This window comes from Bufo gargarizans, chromosome 9 (assembly GCF_014858855.1).
Source record: "Bufo gargarizans isolate SCDJY-AF-19 chromosome 9, ASM1485885v1, whole genome shotgun sequence".
Classification (NCBI taxonomy): domain Eukaryota; kingdom Metazoa; phylum Chordata; class Amphibia; order Anura; family Bufonidae; genus Bufo; species Bufo gargarizans.
In genome coordinates, this window is record NC_058088.1 from 105,218,616 (window position 1) to 105,237,830 (window position 19,215).

Consider the following 19,215-nt stretch of genomic DNA (forward strand, 5'->3'; position numbering starts at 1 on the left):
TAAAAGCTGTAGTTGCGAGTTATTCACTCCCTTCTGGTCTTCAGAAGAGTCATGTGACTGACTCTCTGACAGGAAGTCGGTTCCTCTGTTTGTTTATATGGGAGCCTCAATGTTAATGTCATAGAAATGAACAGAGAAACTGACTTCCTGACTACATATAAGACACAGTGTAACTTGAAGAGTCAGTGTGTTGGTCACATGACACAGCTAAGGACCAGAAGAGGGATGATAACTCACTAATACAGCCACCGGTTAAAAGATTACCTTAACTGCAGTTTATATCACGTACCCTTCTAATGGGCCAGTGAATGAAAATTTTTGTGGGAGTGCTTTATGCTAGGATACATTCTACATATTGACATTTCATGTATTAAAAAATTACAGATTTTCATTCTAATATACTTTTCTAATGTTTATATTTTTATTTGACAGCTTTCTTCTACTGCTTTTCTACTGGGCGGAGAAGGGATGTGGTGAAGGGCAGGAGACCGAGCAATGGAAGTTATTAATGGCAATTTAAACAATCACTCTGAAGTAATCCTCAATGGTTACATGAACAAAAGCTTTCAGGCTCTTCCCAAGGAGAACAATTCAGACAATATGGCTATTTGTGAACTTGATCCTTGTGAAGTAAGTGGTGTTTCCACCCAACTTCAGACAGAAGATTCACCACATCGGTTTGAAAAGAAAGCAAAAGGGACTCGTATTTGGAGTTTTGTCAATAGGCGAAGGGCAAACTCTGGACGTAGTAAGAGACCTCAGTCAATGATACTTACAACTGAAATCAATGAACCCAAGCCTAAACTATCTTTTATGGACAAAGTGAGATCTTTTAAAAGGTTGAGATCTGCAACATTTTCCAAAAGTTCTGTTCTTCGGATTTCCAAAACTAAAGTCCAGAATCAACTACCAGAAAACATAGAACTTTCTATTCCGAGTGCTTTATTCAGAACAAGGAAATATGCTGATGGACAAAGACCATACAGACATTCCTATGCAGGTTACATTGATGATTTAGATACCTCTTTTGAAGATGTTGAGTTAAATATTAGCATTTCTGAATGTATATCTAATGATAACAAGTGGTTAAGGGATTTAAGTATTGGAATAAATGGAAATTCTGAGTATATAGACAATGAAAGCATAAGCGGCAATCGTAGACGTCCACTGGTCAGCACTAAGAGTTCAACTATCGCTGAAGGAGAAATCCAGAGAAGAGGACTTAAAATCCCACCAGAACATCGTAGAGGCAGAAGCTCATATATGTGGAGTTACCTGAAAGGTATTTCACTAGCCACAAAAGATAATTCAAAAGGATTTGATAAAATTCAGGGAACTACTTTCCAAAATACAGAGTGCACAACTGATAATCTGGCCTCTCCTGAAATAGACCAAAAATGTGAGGACACTATTGACATGGCCAAAACATCTGACACAGCTAATGGTGGCAAATCCAGAAACTTTAGTGGGGTTTTTAAATTTTTCAGCAATGTTGCAGTAGCAGCAAGAAAATGGAGAGGCTCCTCCAGATCATCTGCATCAGATGATCAAGAATCTCAGTCAACTCCACGGACTCCTAGACTACAAACCTCCTCTGTCAAGGAACCTCTTATTATTGAAAATGAGAATGCTTTGACTTTTCCATCAGCGCTTCTACAGTCTCCTGATTCAGGTGTGTGGGAGACACATGCCCAGGATAATCTATCAGTTCAAGACATATCACCAAATGTTCCAACAAAAGAAGAGATTTGTGAGCCAACAGATGAGCTTACACAAACTGTGGAAAATACTGTATATTTAGTCAAAGAATGCAGCATGGATGACAGCCCAGAAGAATCTGTACAGGCAGGATTTTTATTGTCCCAAATTGAGGAATATAAGTGTACTGATGGTTCTAGTAAAGTTTCTGATACTTCCTCTGATCATTCCCAAGAAGAGCCTCTAAATGAGTACAAGATGCATACTGATTTTGAGAGAAATGCTGAAAGCTCATTTGTGACTCAGTCAAGTGTGCAAGATGAGGATGTATTTGAGTGCAGCGAATCTCATTTCAGTTTATCGTCAACAGCTTCCTCCTGTGAAGAGGTAGGATCATATTCATCTATTATTTGTTTTTCATCACTAACTCTAAAATTCGGTTGAAAAAGTATATCCCAGTTGCCTGTCCATGGTATAGGTGAGGCAATGGAAAGAGTGGATACTTGCCATTAATTTGTTTTTCTGATACAAGTAGGAGTGAGAACAGTCTGAAGGCAGCTAACAGTCTATAGATTGCTTCATAAAATACTAAAATCTGTATCCCATTTGCAAAATATAGACATTACCGGTTTAAGGGGCTGGTAAACTGGGCAATTGCCCAGGAGCCACCATGATCTGAATAGCAGCCTGAGAATGGGACAAGTAAATCTTCATTGCCCTGCATTACAAGGAATTTTACCACTAAATACTTCCTTATTTATTCAGGGGATACTACAGTATATGTCTTTATAGAGAGCGTCTAATCAGCGTCAGGAGTCTTATAGGAGATACATGCTCCTCTGGAATTCTGGGAAAAAAGGGATGCAAATGAGCTCTTAACAAACTCTGCCTGTAATGCTACCAGATGTAAGGCAGCTATCCTATAAGTCAATATTTGAGCATTTAAACAAGTCTTAAGACATGACTTGGATAATAATTAAGCCAGCATCTCATCTGCAGACAGCTGTTTTGGGGTGTCTACATCTGGTGGCATTAGAGGCAGAGTTTATTAAGAGCTACATCCTTATTTAAGTGTCTTATTGTTGTCTACCATGCTAATCTATTCAGCAAAAAAATTGAAATGTACAGTAAGCAAGTTAAACAGAGTCCAAAGATGAATTCTTTGGAATCTCTGCCCCACTGAAGTGAATGGATCCAGTGTGGAATATATTTGAATAATGTTTGATGGTGTTTAGACGAGGTGTTTCATAGGTGCCCACAGCCCCAATTTCTATAAAACTTGCACTGACTAGCCTGTTTGATAAAAGGAATTAAGAACTACTGCAGACTAACTTCATAGAAAGATTGACTCTGGTATATTTAACGATGCGGGGAATCAAGGCGATAAGAAATGTGTTATTAATGTCTCTTCTGGAAAAGATTTACAAATCAAATGAACATTTTGGATTTAACCTTTTTTGTGACACATATTGGTCTTTCCAATTTGAAGTTTTACAACCAGAACAAAGCAATTTTTCTGTGTAATGACAAATTCAGTATTATTTTTGCACAAAGTGCAAAAACTAGATGCACGCATGGTTAAACGTAACACATCCAATGAATATTCAGCCTCCAACCATGTCTAAGATGTCCATCGAAATAAAATACAATAAAGATTATACATCTGTCCTCAACTACTAGCCAGAAATCTACCCCTGTAAAATAAATGAAGTAAACCACATTGGATGTGCCTTGGCCAGCAGATCAGTGACTGTCCAGTCAGTGTCTTAATAAATATGGTGATCTGTTCCACTTTGTTATGTCATCTGAATACTAACTGTAGCGTGACATGGAAAGAACATTATTGCATTCTTCCGAAAACAGTGGAACTCTTGTACTCTTCAGCTGCTTGAGCTGCAATACCAGGCACAACCAATGGACAGCTGTGGCGCTGTCTCTGGAAGAAAGCAGCCATGTTTTTCTAGTCATGTACAACCCCTTTAATTTATAACAATATTCTATTCTAAATTTGCCAGTTTGCATTGGAGAATATTCTAACCAGTTTATAATATATATAACTGATTGTGCATCTGTTTCTTTTAATCTATAATTCATTAGCTGAAAATAAAAACAAGAACACTGGAAAAATTCATGCGATTGAGCTTAGATTGACAAAGTATAATCTGCTAGCGGTGCTTAGTTAAAGAACATACAGCCAAGGTGGGGTACCCTTTATTTTGGCTTCTGCAGCAGGATATATGTTGAGGCAGAGTCACATTAAAGGGGTTATCCAGTAAATGATATTGATGACCTATCTTGAGGATCAAATTGGAGGGGGTCCAACACCAGGGCCTCTGCCGATCAGCTGTTTGAAGAGGCTGGAGACTCAATCCTAGGCCATGTGACATCACGGTACATCAGTCACATGGCCTAGTTTCCTCGCAGCCCAATTTAGGTAAATGGGACTGAGCTGAAATGCCAAATGCAGCCACTGTACTATGTACAGCGCTGTGCTTGGAAAGCTGCCGGGAGCCGGCTGCGCTACCTAGAGCAGTGTTTTCCAACCAGTGTGCCTCCAGCTGTTGCAAAACTACAACTCCCAGCATGCCTGGACAGCCTTTGGCTGTGCGGGCATGCTGGGAGTTGTAGTTTTGCAACAGCTGGAGGCACACTGGTTGGGAAGCACTGACCTAGAGCTCCAAGGAGCACGGCGGCTCCCTGAAACAGATGATCGGCGGAGGTGCCAATTCTATGACGAAATGCATATTGGAATGCCTTTAGAGGCATTCCGTTATCCATTCCGTCATAATAGAAGTCTATGGGCTGCAAAACGGATCTGTCCCATTTCCGTTATGCAGGGGAGGCCTTTAGAGCCATTCCGTTATGCATTCTGTCATAGAATTGCGTTATGGTCCATAACGCAATTCTGCTTTTACCACCAAACGAAGCATGAATGAATTTCATAACATGAAATTCGCTCATCTCTAATGGTAAAAGTCATACAGATACTGGATATCCTTCTGTGGTATGCCATTTCAGTCCCTTTAATGAGGAAGAGATCTAGTGATTTTGCTGGCTAGTAGAGCAACTGAATACATTGAAGGGCATGTTGTGTAGCGTGAGCAGTGTGTGGGCACCTTGTTGAAACACCATGTCTCTTAAAGGGGTTCTCCGGGAAATAAGAAAATGAAAATACTTGAATATGACTTTATTATAAATAAATTGCCAAATACCTTTCAATAGTTATAATGGCTGATTGTGTCTGGGGGGCAATCATCAGGGGCAATAAAATGGCCGCCATCCAATTAGTACACAGAAAATCTGTCCTAATCACACAGCGGGACAAGTTATTTCAGAAAACTGAGCTAAAGAGCGGCCTCGTCCTCCTCTCTGCTCTACTTGTCAGGGATTATGATCGTGAATACAGCTTACTATGATCTTCAGCAGAATCTCTGTAGGAACAGAGGTCATGAGGAGACATGACGTACAGAGAAGAGGTGGAAATGTGGCTAATGAGCTGCAGCTCTTGTATGCAGTCTCCAATACCTCTCTGTATTTCATGTCTCCTCATGAACTCCTTTCCTGCAGAGATTCAGCTGAAGATCATATTAAACTATATTCAGAATCATAATCCCTGACAAGCAGAGCAGAGAGGAAGATGAGGCAGCTCTTTAGCTCAGTGTTGTGAAGTAACTTGTCCTCCTGTGTGATTAGGACAGGTTTGGTGTGCACTAATAGAAAGGCGGCCATTTTATTTCTCCTAATGATTCCTCCCGAGACAAAACCTACAATTACAACTAATGAAATGCATTTGGGAATATATTTATAATAAAGCAATATTTAAGTATTTTAATTTTCTTAATTACCAGAGAACCCCTTTAACTAAATCAAAAAGGCAGTAGCCTTGGTTCCAAAATGTCCTGGACATACTGAAGGCTGGTCAATGTTCTCTCCACGGATACCTTCTCAAGGCCCCAGGCTGTCATAGTAACTGATCGGAGCCCCGCGATTTTGCTGCAGGGACTATGATGGGAGAACCCCACAAATACTACTGTCTCTATCAATAGTGGCATCTGAGTGTTTAAATGAGCGGTATTAGAGATATCTCCATTCCCGGTCACAGCTGGAACTCGCCATGTTCAGATTGAGCTCAGTGCGTCAGCCTGCTCCATACTTATGGTTAATGCTTATGATAAACAGGTATGTCATATTGCGTTAAAGTGCTACGTTTTTTAGATATTCTTTTTCATTTTCCGGTAGTGGTATGGCAATATTTTTGCTGGATGCGTTCGATGAATAAACATCAGGGAAACTGCGCACAATGAAAATCATTCAGATTTCATTAGTTAGATAGGGAAAACCTTTCCTGTGAATATATTTGATTTCTGTTTGATTTTCGTAATCTAGATTACAGGCAAAGCACAGACTGTCAGTTTAGACACCTTATACATTATGAAATATTAAAAAAGACTTTATGGTGCTAGCTGAATTTAAAGCTGAAATTCTGTTAGAAATGAGATGAGGACCATGAATGTGTTTTCATTAGGGTAACATTGCAAATTAATTGAAACAAAATTAGAAATTAAGTGAAGAATATGAGGGCAATTTCATGAAAGTGTAGTTTACAGAAAGGAGAAGCCCAAGGAGGACTTTAATTAGTCTATTGGGGTAAGCATTATATTCCCTCTTTCGTAAGATTACTGTGTGCTGATTACTTTAAAGGGAACCTGGCACATTGACCAAGGTTTCTGATCTGTGGGCAGCAGGTTATGCAGCAGGAGGAGCTGAGCAGACTGATATATAGTTTTATTGGAAATTATCAGTAAGGCTCCATTCACACGTCCGTATAATGGGTCATTCTCTATGGGGATGGAATGGATGAGGAGAGCACACTATGTGCTTTCTGCATCCGCAGTTCTGGAGCGCGCCCCCGAACTTCCAGTCCGCGGCTCCGGAAAAAAATAGAACATGTCCTATTCTTGTACGCAATTGCGGACAATGGGTCTCGATCCGTCCCGGCCGCCACACAGACGTTGCCCATACATTGGGACTCGCAAATTGCGGTCCCCAATGCACGGAACGGATGCACAAAGTTTGTGTGCAAGAGGCCTCATTCTGCCTGAAGAACAGTGAAGACCTACATGTGCAAGCTCCTCAGAGCTAGGGCTGAGCTTCATCTTTGAGACTTCTACAACTAAGGAAGCTAGTTTATCATCAAACATGCTCCAGAGAGAAGGAAATCAGTAGGTCCAGATTCTACAAAGCCGTGCATTGGAGTCAGTCAGAAAGGTATTGTGCGTGTTTATGGCCGAGAGACAGCACACCCTTTCACACTTGGAGACAGTTTGGCCAGACTTATCTTATATCTGCCCCTTCAGGCTGGGAATTTGAAAAAGCATATAAGGAGCCTCATTGCATGCCTAAAATTCTGCAGACTTTAAAGATACAGGGGGAAGGAATACTACAACCTCCATTGTTGCTGTTGTCCATACTCTGCTATTGGTGAAGGATTGCACTGTGTTACATGTCTTGGAACTGTGACATGTTATTGCCGGATGTACTACTACTCCTATTCTGCACTTTAGTAAAGAGAGACTTATTTATTGATACCAACTGGCCTGGTTACTTACTCCATTGCACCTGCCCTCCTGCCCGCAACATGATCAATACCAGGGGCAGCCCATACTACCGCCAGACACTGCATGGTTCCAGGGAGTGGCAGAGTGAGAGATTACCACTGTGAGTACCATACTAGTCTCAATACCACAACTCCCACGCTCATCCTACTCGCCTCCCCTCCGGGTCACTACAGATATCCATTTGAGGTGGAATGGTACCATGTAGTGAGGCACAGAGAGAGAATGCACCAACCAGATATAACACTGACTATGCTGGCAAGACATAAATGCAGGTATTAAAAGCTGAGACTTTTGCCAATATATTCCTGTCAGGAAGATATCGGAGCCCATCATGCACCACGTCACGGTTCTCAGCATGGCAAGGGGTCCTAACCACTGCTCTGACTATGGTGTGAACACGGTCTGGAGGTGATATAATTCAGCTCGCAGCCAAGCTCCCACACAAATGCCCAGCATGAATACTGCGGTAGTACTATGTGAATGAAGCCAGGCCGCGAGCCACACCCACACCAGACCATGTGATGGAGGTTACCAGGTGCAAAAGAGTGTTAGAATGCCAAGTAAAGGCAAACGCACTCAAATCTAACAAGGCAGAAAACGAAAAACAAAAAAATATATAGTGGCAATTCTGGAGGAGCTGCTCAGCCCCTGACACTGTCAGGGGCTGAGCAGCTCCTCCAGAATTGCCACTATATATTTTTTTGTTTTTCGTTTTCTGCCATGTAGTGAGGCAGTTTGCTGTCATGAAGGAGATCCAGAATGGGAACTCATCAACACTCACCCGAGGGTACTGTTGAGAATTGACTAGCACCTCGAGGTACTGTTGCACATAGAAGTGTGTGAACATCTCAGCACCATATCCACCATACTATATACTGTTGGTCCTCATAGTCACCCCTTCATCTATCTAATATTGAAGGCCTATCCATATATTACAAAGCTGGATAACTGCTTTAAAGTAAACTTCCATGTCAATGTTAGGACCAAAATTCTGTGCTGATTAATTTCTTAATACCTTTATAACGGCTGGAACTCAGTTTTTCTGATACGGAGTCAGAAAATTTCTGTCTGGCCATAGAGTTAAAGGGGTTGTTCAGAGACAAAAAAGTTGTTCAGATGTCCCAAAATCTTTACATCCATATGTGTACAGTATGGTTGGCTTTAATTCCCCCTGGTGGCAGCTGCGCACCACAACAGATATTTCTGTTTAACAGCCTACTATACCATCCCTAATCATACCTCCCAACTTTTTGTATGGTCAAAGAGAGACCCTTATGGTTTATTGTGTGAAAGATCCACTTTTCCTGCAAGTTTATAAACTTCAATAGTTTTTTTTGCGAAATAGCGCAAAAACTATCTGAATATAAAAATTTTGAAAATCCAAATTGCATCAAATAAAAAAATAATATGCAAGGTTGGCTTTATTATGTAGATAAGTACCAGGGAAATACATTCTGGATCAATATTGTAAATGTAATAATGCAAATCTATACTTCAGATCAAAAAGATGGACAATTAGGGAGCAAAGAGGGACAGAGTGACTTGGGTCAAAAAGAGGGACTGTCCCTCCAAAAGAGGGACACTTGGGAGGTATGTCCCTAATGTATTGTTTGATCAGTTTATATTTTAATAGTTTATATTTATCAGGTCTAATAGTGCGCGCTTGAGTTTACATGTTATGTGGTTCCTTGTCGTATCTATATTCCCTAAATTAAAACTGAAAATGTATCATGTAGATAAAGTTAATACAAGGCACTTACTAATGTATTGTGATTATCCAGTTGACTATAAACGTCTGGGAGGTAGATCTCTATCTCTGAATGGACGTTTCTGAACGTCCATTCAGAGATGGCAGCTGCACGCTAATTGTGCAGCTGCAGAGCAGGTTGCCCGCTGTCAGTGACAGCAGGGCAACCCATAGAGAAGGCAGGGACCGCTACTATGTCAGCCCCAGTTACAGGAGAAATCAATATTGGGGGGGAATTTGAAGTTAAATGTCCCCCAGAAGTCTTGTATGACATTATGGGGGACGCATAGTGTAAAATAAAATAAAATAAAAAAGTGTTAAAATAAAAAATAAAAAAAGTTTCACATGTAAAAAAACAAAAAAAATCCACAAGTAAGGAATAAAAAAAGTTCAAAATAGAAAAAAAAAAAAAAAAAATATTTGAGATATTTGGTATTGCCACATCTGTGACGGTCGGCTCTATAAATATATCACATGATCCACACCATATTTTTTTTTTTTTAAAGCCATTTTTGTCACTTTACATAAAAAAAGTGCAACATCAAGTGATCAAAAAGGCGTATGTCCCAGAAAATGGTGCCAATAAAACCGTCACCTCGTCCCGCAAAAAATGATCCCCTACATAAGAAAATCGCATAAAATATTAAAAAACTATAGCTCTCAAAACATAGACACATTAAAACATATTTTTTTAGTTTCAAAAATGCTATTATTGTGTTAAAGTGAAATAAATAAAAAAAGTACACATATTAGGTATCGCCGCGTCCGTAACAACCAGCTCTATAAAAATAATACATGACCTAACCCCTCAGGTGAACACTGTAAAAAAAAAAAGATATAAAAACTGTGCCAAAAAAGCCATTTTTTGTCACCTAACATCAAATAAAGTGCAACACCAAGCGATCAAAAAGGCATATCCCCACCGAAATAGTACCAATCAAACCGTCACCTCATCCCACAAAAAATAAAAACCTAACTAAGACAATCGGTCAAAAAATAAAAAGCTATGGCTCTGAGACTATGGAGACACTAAAACATAATTTTTTGGGTTTCAAAAATGCTTTATTATGTAAAACTTAAACAAAGAAAATAAACATATTTGATATCATTGCGTCCGTAACAACCTGCTCTATAAAAATAGGACATGAGCTACCCTGTCAGAAGAATGTCTTAAAAAATACAAAAATAAAAACAGTGCCAAAACAGCCATTTTTTGGTTACCTTGACTCACAAAAATACGTAAAAAAGAGCAATTAAAAATCATATTTACCCCAAAATAGTACCAATAAAACTGGCACCTTATCCCCTAGTTTCCAAAATGGGGTAACTTTTTGGGAGTTTCTACTGTAAGGGTGCATCAGGGGGGCTTCAAATGTGACATGGCATCTAAAAACCAGTTCAGCAAAACCTGCCTTCCAAAAACCATATGGCGCTCCTTTTCTTCTGCGCCCTGCTGTGTGCCCTTACATAAGTTTACGACCACATGTGGTCTGTTTATGTAAACCGCAGAATCAGGGTAATAAATATTGAGTGTTGCTTGGATGTTAACCCTCGATGTGTTAAAGAAAAAAAATTGATTAAAATGGAAAATCTCCCCAAAAAGTGAAATGTAAAAATCTGATCTCCATTTTCCTTTAATTCTTGTGGAACACCTAAAGGGTTAAAAAAGTTTGTAAAATCAGTTTTAAGTAACTTGACGGGTGTAGTTTCTACAGTGGGGCTCATTTATGGAGGTATCCACTATGTAAGCCCCACAAAGTGACTTCAGACCTGAACTGGTCCTTAAAAAGTGGGTTTTGGCAATTTGCTTAAAAACGTTAAGAATTGCTTCTATCATGAAGTATAATGTGTCACGAGAAAACAATCTCTGAATGGCTCGAATAAGTAAATGCGTTCTAAAGCTATTACCACATAAAGTGACATATGTCAGATTTGCAAAATTAGGCCTGGTTGGGAAGGGGGCAAATGGCCCGGATGTTAAGTGGTTAATAAAATGTGCAAGTTAAAGAAAAATAAAAAAAATAGTCATCTCCTCTTACTACAGAGATGTGTTAAGAGACACCACATTTTGGATTATCAATTAGCAGTGTTTAAAGGGGTTGGCCACGTTTTAGGGACTTTTTGGCAAACCCCCGGTGGCCAGACCTGCAAAAAGGAAGCATTTTACTTTCTCCCCGCCACTAGATCCCGTCTCCTTCACTGCCTGGTCTTGGCTGCCTCACTCACATTCCCTGCTGTAAAAGGTGGTCAACCCCTTTAAGGGTGGATATTCACTTCAAGATTGTGTCTACAAATATGAAATATTTTCCTGTCCCAGGCCTGTAGTTATAGTTATCTCATCACAATCCACAGCACATGAATGTGTTATGTCTAACTTCTGACATTTAATCTCATGCCTTCACTGTTCTTACAGAGTCAAGGGCATGAGCAGTTTATGTTAGCCATACTGTAAACGCTACTATGAGTGTGCTCTGCTGGGCTACGTTCACATCTGGAGGTTCTATGCAGGTAGACTGCTGTATTCCATAACTGAGACCATTATAATAATTGGGATCCGGCCAGGTGCGGCGCTGCAGTTTTTCTGTTCTTATATTCTGAACAGAAAAAAAGAACAGCACCACAGATGTGAACTTGGCCTTAGGGTCTTGTTCCATGGTTTGATCGGCACTCGTTTGGAGGGCTTTTCACATGGCCTGATGCAAAAAAAACAACTGTGGTCAAACAATCGTTTTCTTGTCCCCTGCATGTTGTTGTCAACACTTCTGTTTGCACAGGGCGCAGGCTGTCATGACTCCCATCTCATGGTCAGAAGGTCGCAGGGATTTCTATGAATCTGCTATTCAATGACCACCATGCAGAAAAAAACTGAAATGGAGAGGCATCGTTTTCTTCAGACCTTTTTTAAAAAAATTACACTTTAAGAAGTTTGTAAAAATTATAGATATCCTTTAAAGGGGTTGGCCCATCTGGGACATTGATAACATATTGCTACGATATGCCAGCAATGTCAGATAGGTGCAGCCTCACATCTAGAACCTGCTCCTAGCTCCAGAACAGGACCCCAAAAGTAAACATAGAGCAGCCTCACATGCATGGCCACCCTCTGTCCACCACTATGGGAGTTCCAAAACATAGCCATGCGCTGGCCCGGATATCTCCTGCAGTCCTATAGCTGTGAATGAAGAGTTGGCTGAGCTTGCAAACACTAGCACTAGGAGACATTTTACTATACTTGCTATACAGCAGCACGTACCTCTCACATCCAGGGGCTCCCAGGTGATGTCTCCTCTGTAGATCTTCTCTGTCATTATCTTCTCCATTCGGTCCAGACACTTCTTTCAGCCGCCTCGTCTCTGCAGAGTGTGAAACACAGACATCTTAGCTTCCTTAAAGGGGTTATCCCATCTTTTAAAGTCTGCCTAATTGTGTAGTTTTTGACACCAGTATTAACTTACCCAATAGAAGTTAATAGAGATTCGTCCTCCCTTCTTAACAATTTTAACCTTCTTTTGTAGCCTTGTTTACTGCCGGTCGTTATAGGTTTTGGCTACCCCAGCGACATCGGAGCATTGGCCGCGCTTGCGTGCTATCCTCTGTCAGTCAATAGAAATGTAAACGCCCCCTGACTGAGCAGTTTGGGTGGTATAACCCCTTTATTTTTCTGTACCCCCAAATACTATCCTGAAGAAAAATGAGTGCCCCCCATAGTAACAGTACTCCTCATAGTCCCACCAATAGTAATTCCCTTCTAGAATACTCTCATTAGTAATACTACCCCTGGGATAATGCTCCACAAGAGTGCCTCCATTAGTATAAGAGCCCTCCAGTATTAATAATACCCTCACAGAGCCCCTAGTAGAAGTAAGGCCCCCTATTATTCCGCCAGTGGTAATAAAGCTCTCTACAGACCCCTCAGTAGTAATAAAGCCCCCATAGTGCTCTTTTAGAAATAATGCAGATACCTCCTATAGAGCCCCAGTAGTAATAAGAACGCCTAATGTCCCCTGGATTTACAGTGCCCCCAGTATTTATACTGCCCCTACTGTTATAATGCTCGCCCTGAAGCGCCCCAAGTATTTATAATGCCGCTTGCAGTGTCCCCTGTAGTTATATCGCTCCCTACTGTTATAATGCTCGCCCTGAAGTTCCCCCAATATTTATAATGCCGCCTGCAGTGCCCCCTGTAGTTACATTCCTCCGTTTAGTGTCCTCAGAAATTATAATTCCTCAGCACCTCCGCCATAGAGTCTATTTCCTTCCCTCTCCCATAGAGTCCCATATAAATACCATCACACCATCTCTCCAGCCCCCCCTAATATACAATTCCATGTAAATAACATCCCTCTCTATCTACAGCCCCCTGCAAAAAACAGTCCCATATAAATTCCATCACCCCCTCCCCAGCCGCCTTCAACACACAGTCCCATGTAAATAACATCACCTCCTCCTTGTCACTGCGCGATCCCGTCTCCGGCTCCCGCACTCAGCCAGCCGCTTTCCTCTCTCTGCACATGCTCCTCGCGGCCGGCTGAGTGCGGGAGACGGGATCGCGCAGTGACAAGAAGCACACCGCGCATGTGCGAGACTTGCACGATCCCAGTCTCACAGCAGGATGTCAAGCACAGTGAAGGGAGGACGGGAAAGGGGCGGGCTTAGCTTGACTTAAAGCAAGGACGCCACTGCCCCCTTGACTTCAAACTGACTCTGAGGATAGCGAAAACACAGAAATTTAAACAGCATTTTTATTAAGTATCCAACAACCAGTGTAGGAATGAAAAGCATGATTAGGAACACACTGGGGGCTACTGTAAGGTAATGATGTCGGTTTAAAATGTGTTTTGGAGGTGACAGGTTCCCTTTAACTTCTACCATTAAAATCCTATTAGAGGCACTTGTCTTGACCCCCAGAAGTCCGCCATCGAGGACTCAAACACTGCTTATTGCAACCGAATGCCATGGTGGCCTGAAAAGTAGAAAAAAAACACTGATTACAGAACTAGAAGGCAGAATAAATATATCCGGGATGATAACATGGAGATAAAAACCCATTACACTAAGCATTTAAAACTGAACAGAGCCTATGACCATCCCATAGATATGAAAGAGGAGGGCGCAACCTCCTGTACAAAGCCGTATGTGATATACTCTGCACGACCACATATTTGTATAAAGTTGTATTTGAGATGCAACCACAGCCATTGTTGGCTGTAATACACACCTGACATGCTTCTGCTATGGCTGAGATCACCATTTAAAGGGGTTCTTTAGGACGAGAAAAAGATGGTTGCTCTATTCCAAAAACAGCACCACCCCTGTCTACAGGTTGTGTGTGGTATTGCAACGCCCCATTTACTTCAGTGGAGCTGAGCTAAAATACCAGGCACAACCTGTGGACAGGTGTGGTGCTGTTTTTGGAATAAAGCAGCCATGTGTTAACCCCTGAGATGCCTCAGTCTGTAGTGACCGCAACATCTAGGTAGTTAGTGCCTCTGTCACCCCCATCAGTGGTGCACTAGTTGGGGCCCGGATTGAGGGCTCATTCAAAAGTTTGGGACCCAGAGATTTCTAGTTAAGCCCCTGTAAGTGGCCATCAAAAAACTCGGTGCTGTATTTGTACTCTCAGACGTCAAAACTATTTTAAGGTAAAGCTCCATTCCTGAGATATATTGGCCTTTGTGATTGTCCTGGAGTGGAGTAACTGCAAATTACAAGGTGATTTTTCAGTGCGTGCAGCCACAATCAGGGGTAATCTCCATTCACTTGATTGCTGTACTGACAGAGAAAGAAATGATGTGTTCAGAGCCCAAACAGAGGATCCGCTAATAATGGAGAAGTGATTTTCCGAGGAATCACAGTGCAGGGATGTGTCACAGCACAACCTTATTTCTTCATCACTGCACATCAGAGCTTTCCATTTCATTGCAGCAAAATGCTGGGCATTATATTGTTACTTCCAGTAAATGGATATAGCCTTCAGGTCTAGAACTGTATGAATGACACCAACTATCATTCTAACCCATTTAATACAATCGTCAGATGTGGCGCATTTAGCTTTCGGAAGTATATCAGCGCCATCTACTGGCCATACTTAATTGTAGCAACTTCCATTTGAAGTGTATCCAATTCTTCCTTAGATAGGTAGGCGACTAAACCAGCCAGTGACGGTGAGTGTATTTCTACATTAAATTACACATTTAACACATTTTATTTGGTTCTGTATGAATTTACTAAAATCTGACGATTGAACACTACACTGACTCCTCAAGTGTACGAGCACACAGTCAGGTTTCTGCATGCAGTTTTAGAAGTCAAGACCAGGAATGAATTCAAAAGAGAGGAGAAGTTGTATCTGTCCTTTAGGCCACTTTCACACAGGCGAGAATTCAGCGCGGGTGCAATGCGTGCGGTGAAAGCATAGCACCCGCAATGAATCCTAACCCATTCACTACAATAAGGCTGTGCAGATGAGTGGTGATTTTCACGCATCGCGGGCCCCATAGAAATTAATGTGGCTACGTGAAAATCGCAAGCATCCGCAAGCAAGTGCGGATGCGGTGCGATTTTAACGCATGGTTGCTAGGAGATGATAGGGATGAGCAACCCCAGACCCAATTAACCTCTTCAGGACACATGACGTACCGGTACAGCATGTTGTCCCGGTACGTCATGTGTATTTCCGATCACCGCCGCCCGGCGGGCGGTGATTGGAACAAGGTGCCTGCTCAAATCATTGAGCAGGCACCTTGGCTCAATGCGCTGGGGGTCCTGTGACACCCCCCCCCCCCCATGTCGGCGTGTCAATTCAGACCTGCAGTTTGTAGCTTTTTATGTTGAGGGCGGCGGCGGGCGGCGGTGCCATCGGATCCCCGTGGGGCTGTAGGGGGTACCCGATGGCATGGAGGGCAGCGCAATTCCTAAGGAAGGCATCACGCTGCCTTCTGGTGACGAGCCTTTGAGATCCAGCCCCCTGGATCTCACAGGCCGGAAGCTGTATGAGTAATACACACTGTATTACTCATACAGCCAATGCATTCCAATACAGAAGTATTGGAATGCATTGTAAAGGATTAGACCCCCAAAAGTTTAAGTCCCAAAGTGGGACCAAAAATAAAGTGAAAAAAAAGTTGGAAAAATAAAGTTTCCCCCCCCCCCCCCAATTTTTTTAGTTTCAAGTAAAAATAAACAAAAACGTAATTTTTCCCAAATGAGGTAAAAATATATTGGGTATCGCCGCGTCCATATCGACCGGCTCTATAAACATATCACATGACCTAACCCCTCAGATGAGCACCGTAAAAAATAAAAACTGCTAAATAAACCATTTTTTTGTCACCTTACATCACAAAAAGTAAAACAGCAAGCGATCAAAAAAGCGTATGCCCACCAACATAGTACCAATCTAACCGTCACCTCATCCCGCAAAAAATTAGCCCCTACCTGAGATAATCGCCCCAAAAAAGAAAATAATATGGCTCAGAATATGGAGACACTAAAACATCATATTTTTTTTTAAAAGCTGTTATTGTGTAAAAGTTACATAAATAAATAAAAAGTATACATATTAGGTATCACCGCGTCCGTATCGACTGGCTCTATAAAAATATCACATGACCTAACCCCTCAGATGAACACCGTAAAAAATCTAAAATTAAAACTGTGCTAAATAAACCATTTTTTGTCACCTAACATCACAAAAAGTGTAATAGCAAGCGAACAAAAAGTCATATGCACCCCAAAATAGTGCGAATCAAACCGTCATCTCATCCCGCAAAAAAATGAGACCCTAGCTAAGATAATCGCCCAAAAACAGAAAAAACTATGGCTCTCAGAATATGGAGACACTAAAACATGATTTTTTTTGTTTCAAAAATGAAATCATTGTGTAAAACTTACATAAATTAAAAAAGTATACATATTAGGTATCGCCGCGTCCGTATTAACTTGCTCTATAAAGAGATCACATGACCTAACCCCTCAGGTGAATACCGTCAAAATTTAAAAAAGGTTTTAAAAAAAGCTATTTTTTGTCACCTTACATCACAAAAAGTGCAATAGCAAGCGTTCAAAAAGTCACACACACCCCAAAATCACGCCAATCAAACCATCATATTATCCAGCAAAAATCATACCCTACCCAAGATAATCACCCAAAAACTGAAAAAACTATGGGTCTCAGACTATAGAAACACTAAAATAAGATTTTTTTTGTTTAAAAAATAAAATCATTGTGTAAAACTTACATTAAAAAAGTATGCATATTAGGTATCGCCACATCCGTGACAACCTGATCTATGAAAATACCACATGATCTAACCTGTCAGATGAATGTTGTAAATAACAAAAAATAAAAACGGTGCCAAAACAGCTATTTCTTGTTACCTTGCTTCACAAAAAGTGTAATATAGAGCAACCAGAAATCATATGTACCCTAAAATAGTACCAACAAAACTGCCACCCTATCCCGTAGTTTCTAAAATGGGGTCACTTTTTTGGAGTTTCTACTCTAGGGGTGCATCAGAGGGGCTTCAAATGGGATATGGTGTCAAAAAAACTGTCCAGCAAAAACTGCCTTCCAAAAACCGTATGCCATTCCTTTCCTTCTGTACCCTGCCATGTGCCCGTACAGCTGTTTACGACCACATATGGGGTGTTTCTGTAATCTACAGAATCAGAGCCATAAATATTGAGTTTTGTTTGGCTGTTAACCCTTGCTTTGTAACTGGAAAAAAATTATTAAAATTGAAAATCTGCCAAAAAAGTGAAATTTTGAAATTGTATCTCTATTTTCCATTAATTCTTGTTGAACACCTAAAGGGTTAACAACGTTTGTAAAATCAGTTTTGAATGCCTTGAGGGGTGTAGTTTCTAGAATGCTAGAATGGGGTCATTTTTGGGTGGTTTCTATTATGTAAGCCTCACAAAGTGACTTCAGACCTGAACTGGTCCTTGAAAAGTGGGTTTTTGAAAATTTCTGAAAAATTTCAAGATTTGCTTCTAAACTTCTAAGCCTTGTAACATCCCCAAAAAATAAAATGTAATTCCCAAAATGATCCAAACATGAAGTAGACATATGGGGAATGTAAATTAATAACAATGTTTGTAGGTATTACTATGTATTATAGAAGTAGAGAAATAGAAACTTGGAAATTTGCAATTTTTAAATAAATTGGGGTAAATTAGGTTTTTTTTTATAAATAAAAATGTATTGTTTTGACTTCATTTTACCAGTGTCATGTGGTACAATATGTGACGAAAAAACAATCTCAGAATGGCCTGGATAAGTCAAAGCGTTTTAAAGTTATCACCACTTAAAGTGACACTAGTCAGATTTCCGAAAAATGGCCTGGTCCTTAAGGTGAAATAAGGCTGTGTCCTAAAGGGGTTAAAGTCTATTCACTGTATTATTTTCCTTTTTAACATTGTTTTAAGGGAAAATAATAGCATTCTTAATACAGAATGCTTAGTAAAATGCGCCTTGAGGGGTTAAAAATTAAAAAACATTAACTCACCTCATCCACTTGATCGCGCAGCCGGCATCGTCTTCTTTCTTCTTCTTTCAGGAACTGCAAAATGACCTTTGATGACGTAATCGCTCTCACCACGTGGTGACGTCAGCGCAGGTCCTGCTGAATGAAGATAGAAGATCCTTCTATCTTCATTCAGCTTCTACTGCCTGCTGCATTTAACAAAAAGCACATCAAATTCGGTGATGTGAACTTAACCTAACTTGGGTGAAATTCGTTGAAAATAAGTTACATTCATGTTAAAAAAATTATTATAAATAAAAATACTAATGTTGATGGTAATAAATCCGTTATTTGCCATTAAGCCATATAATTATTTCCAGAATGTCTAAATTCCCAAAATGAATGCTCTCAGTATGGCTCATTATAGCAGTAGTTGGAGATAACCAATAACTGGCGTATAGAGTGTAGGCTCTTTTTCTCAAGCAGATGATTGGATGAATCAATGTCCTGATGAACGTTCGTTCTGATTATTGCTACGTACAAACATGTCCAGCAATCAGTCGACAAATGAGTAAAGGCTTGTTTGGCAGCAGCACATGTGCTCATGTAACCAGGGGATGTGCAGCCAAGAAATGCAAACTGTATGGGGAAGAGCAATTGTATTAAAGAAGATTGTGCCATTTAA

The 19,215-nt window shown here is 40.6% G+C and overlaps 1 protein-coding gene across 1 annotated transcript in view; it reads left to right on the plus strand.

The window, feature by feature from the left end:
* Positions 1–19,215, plus strand: part of ARHGEF9 (Cdc42 guanine nucleotide exchange factor 9) — a 381,458-nt gene that overhangs the window by 68,748 nt on the left and 293,495 nt on the right. The window contains exon 2 of the mRNA XM_044268649.1: positions 433–2,085. Coding sequence (XP_044124584.1) covers positions 496–2,085 — 1,590 coding nt within the window. The 5' untranslated portion in view covers positions 433–495. The remainder of the gene's footprint in view (positions 1–432; positions 2,086–19,215) is intronic.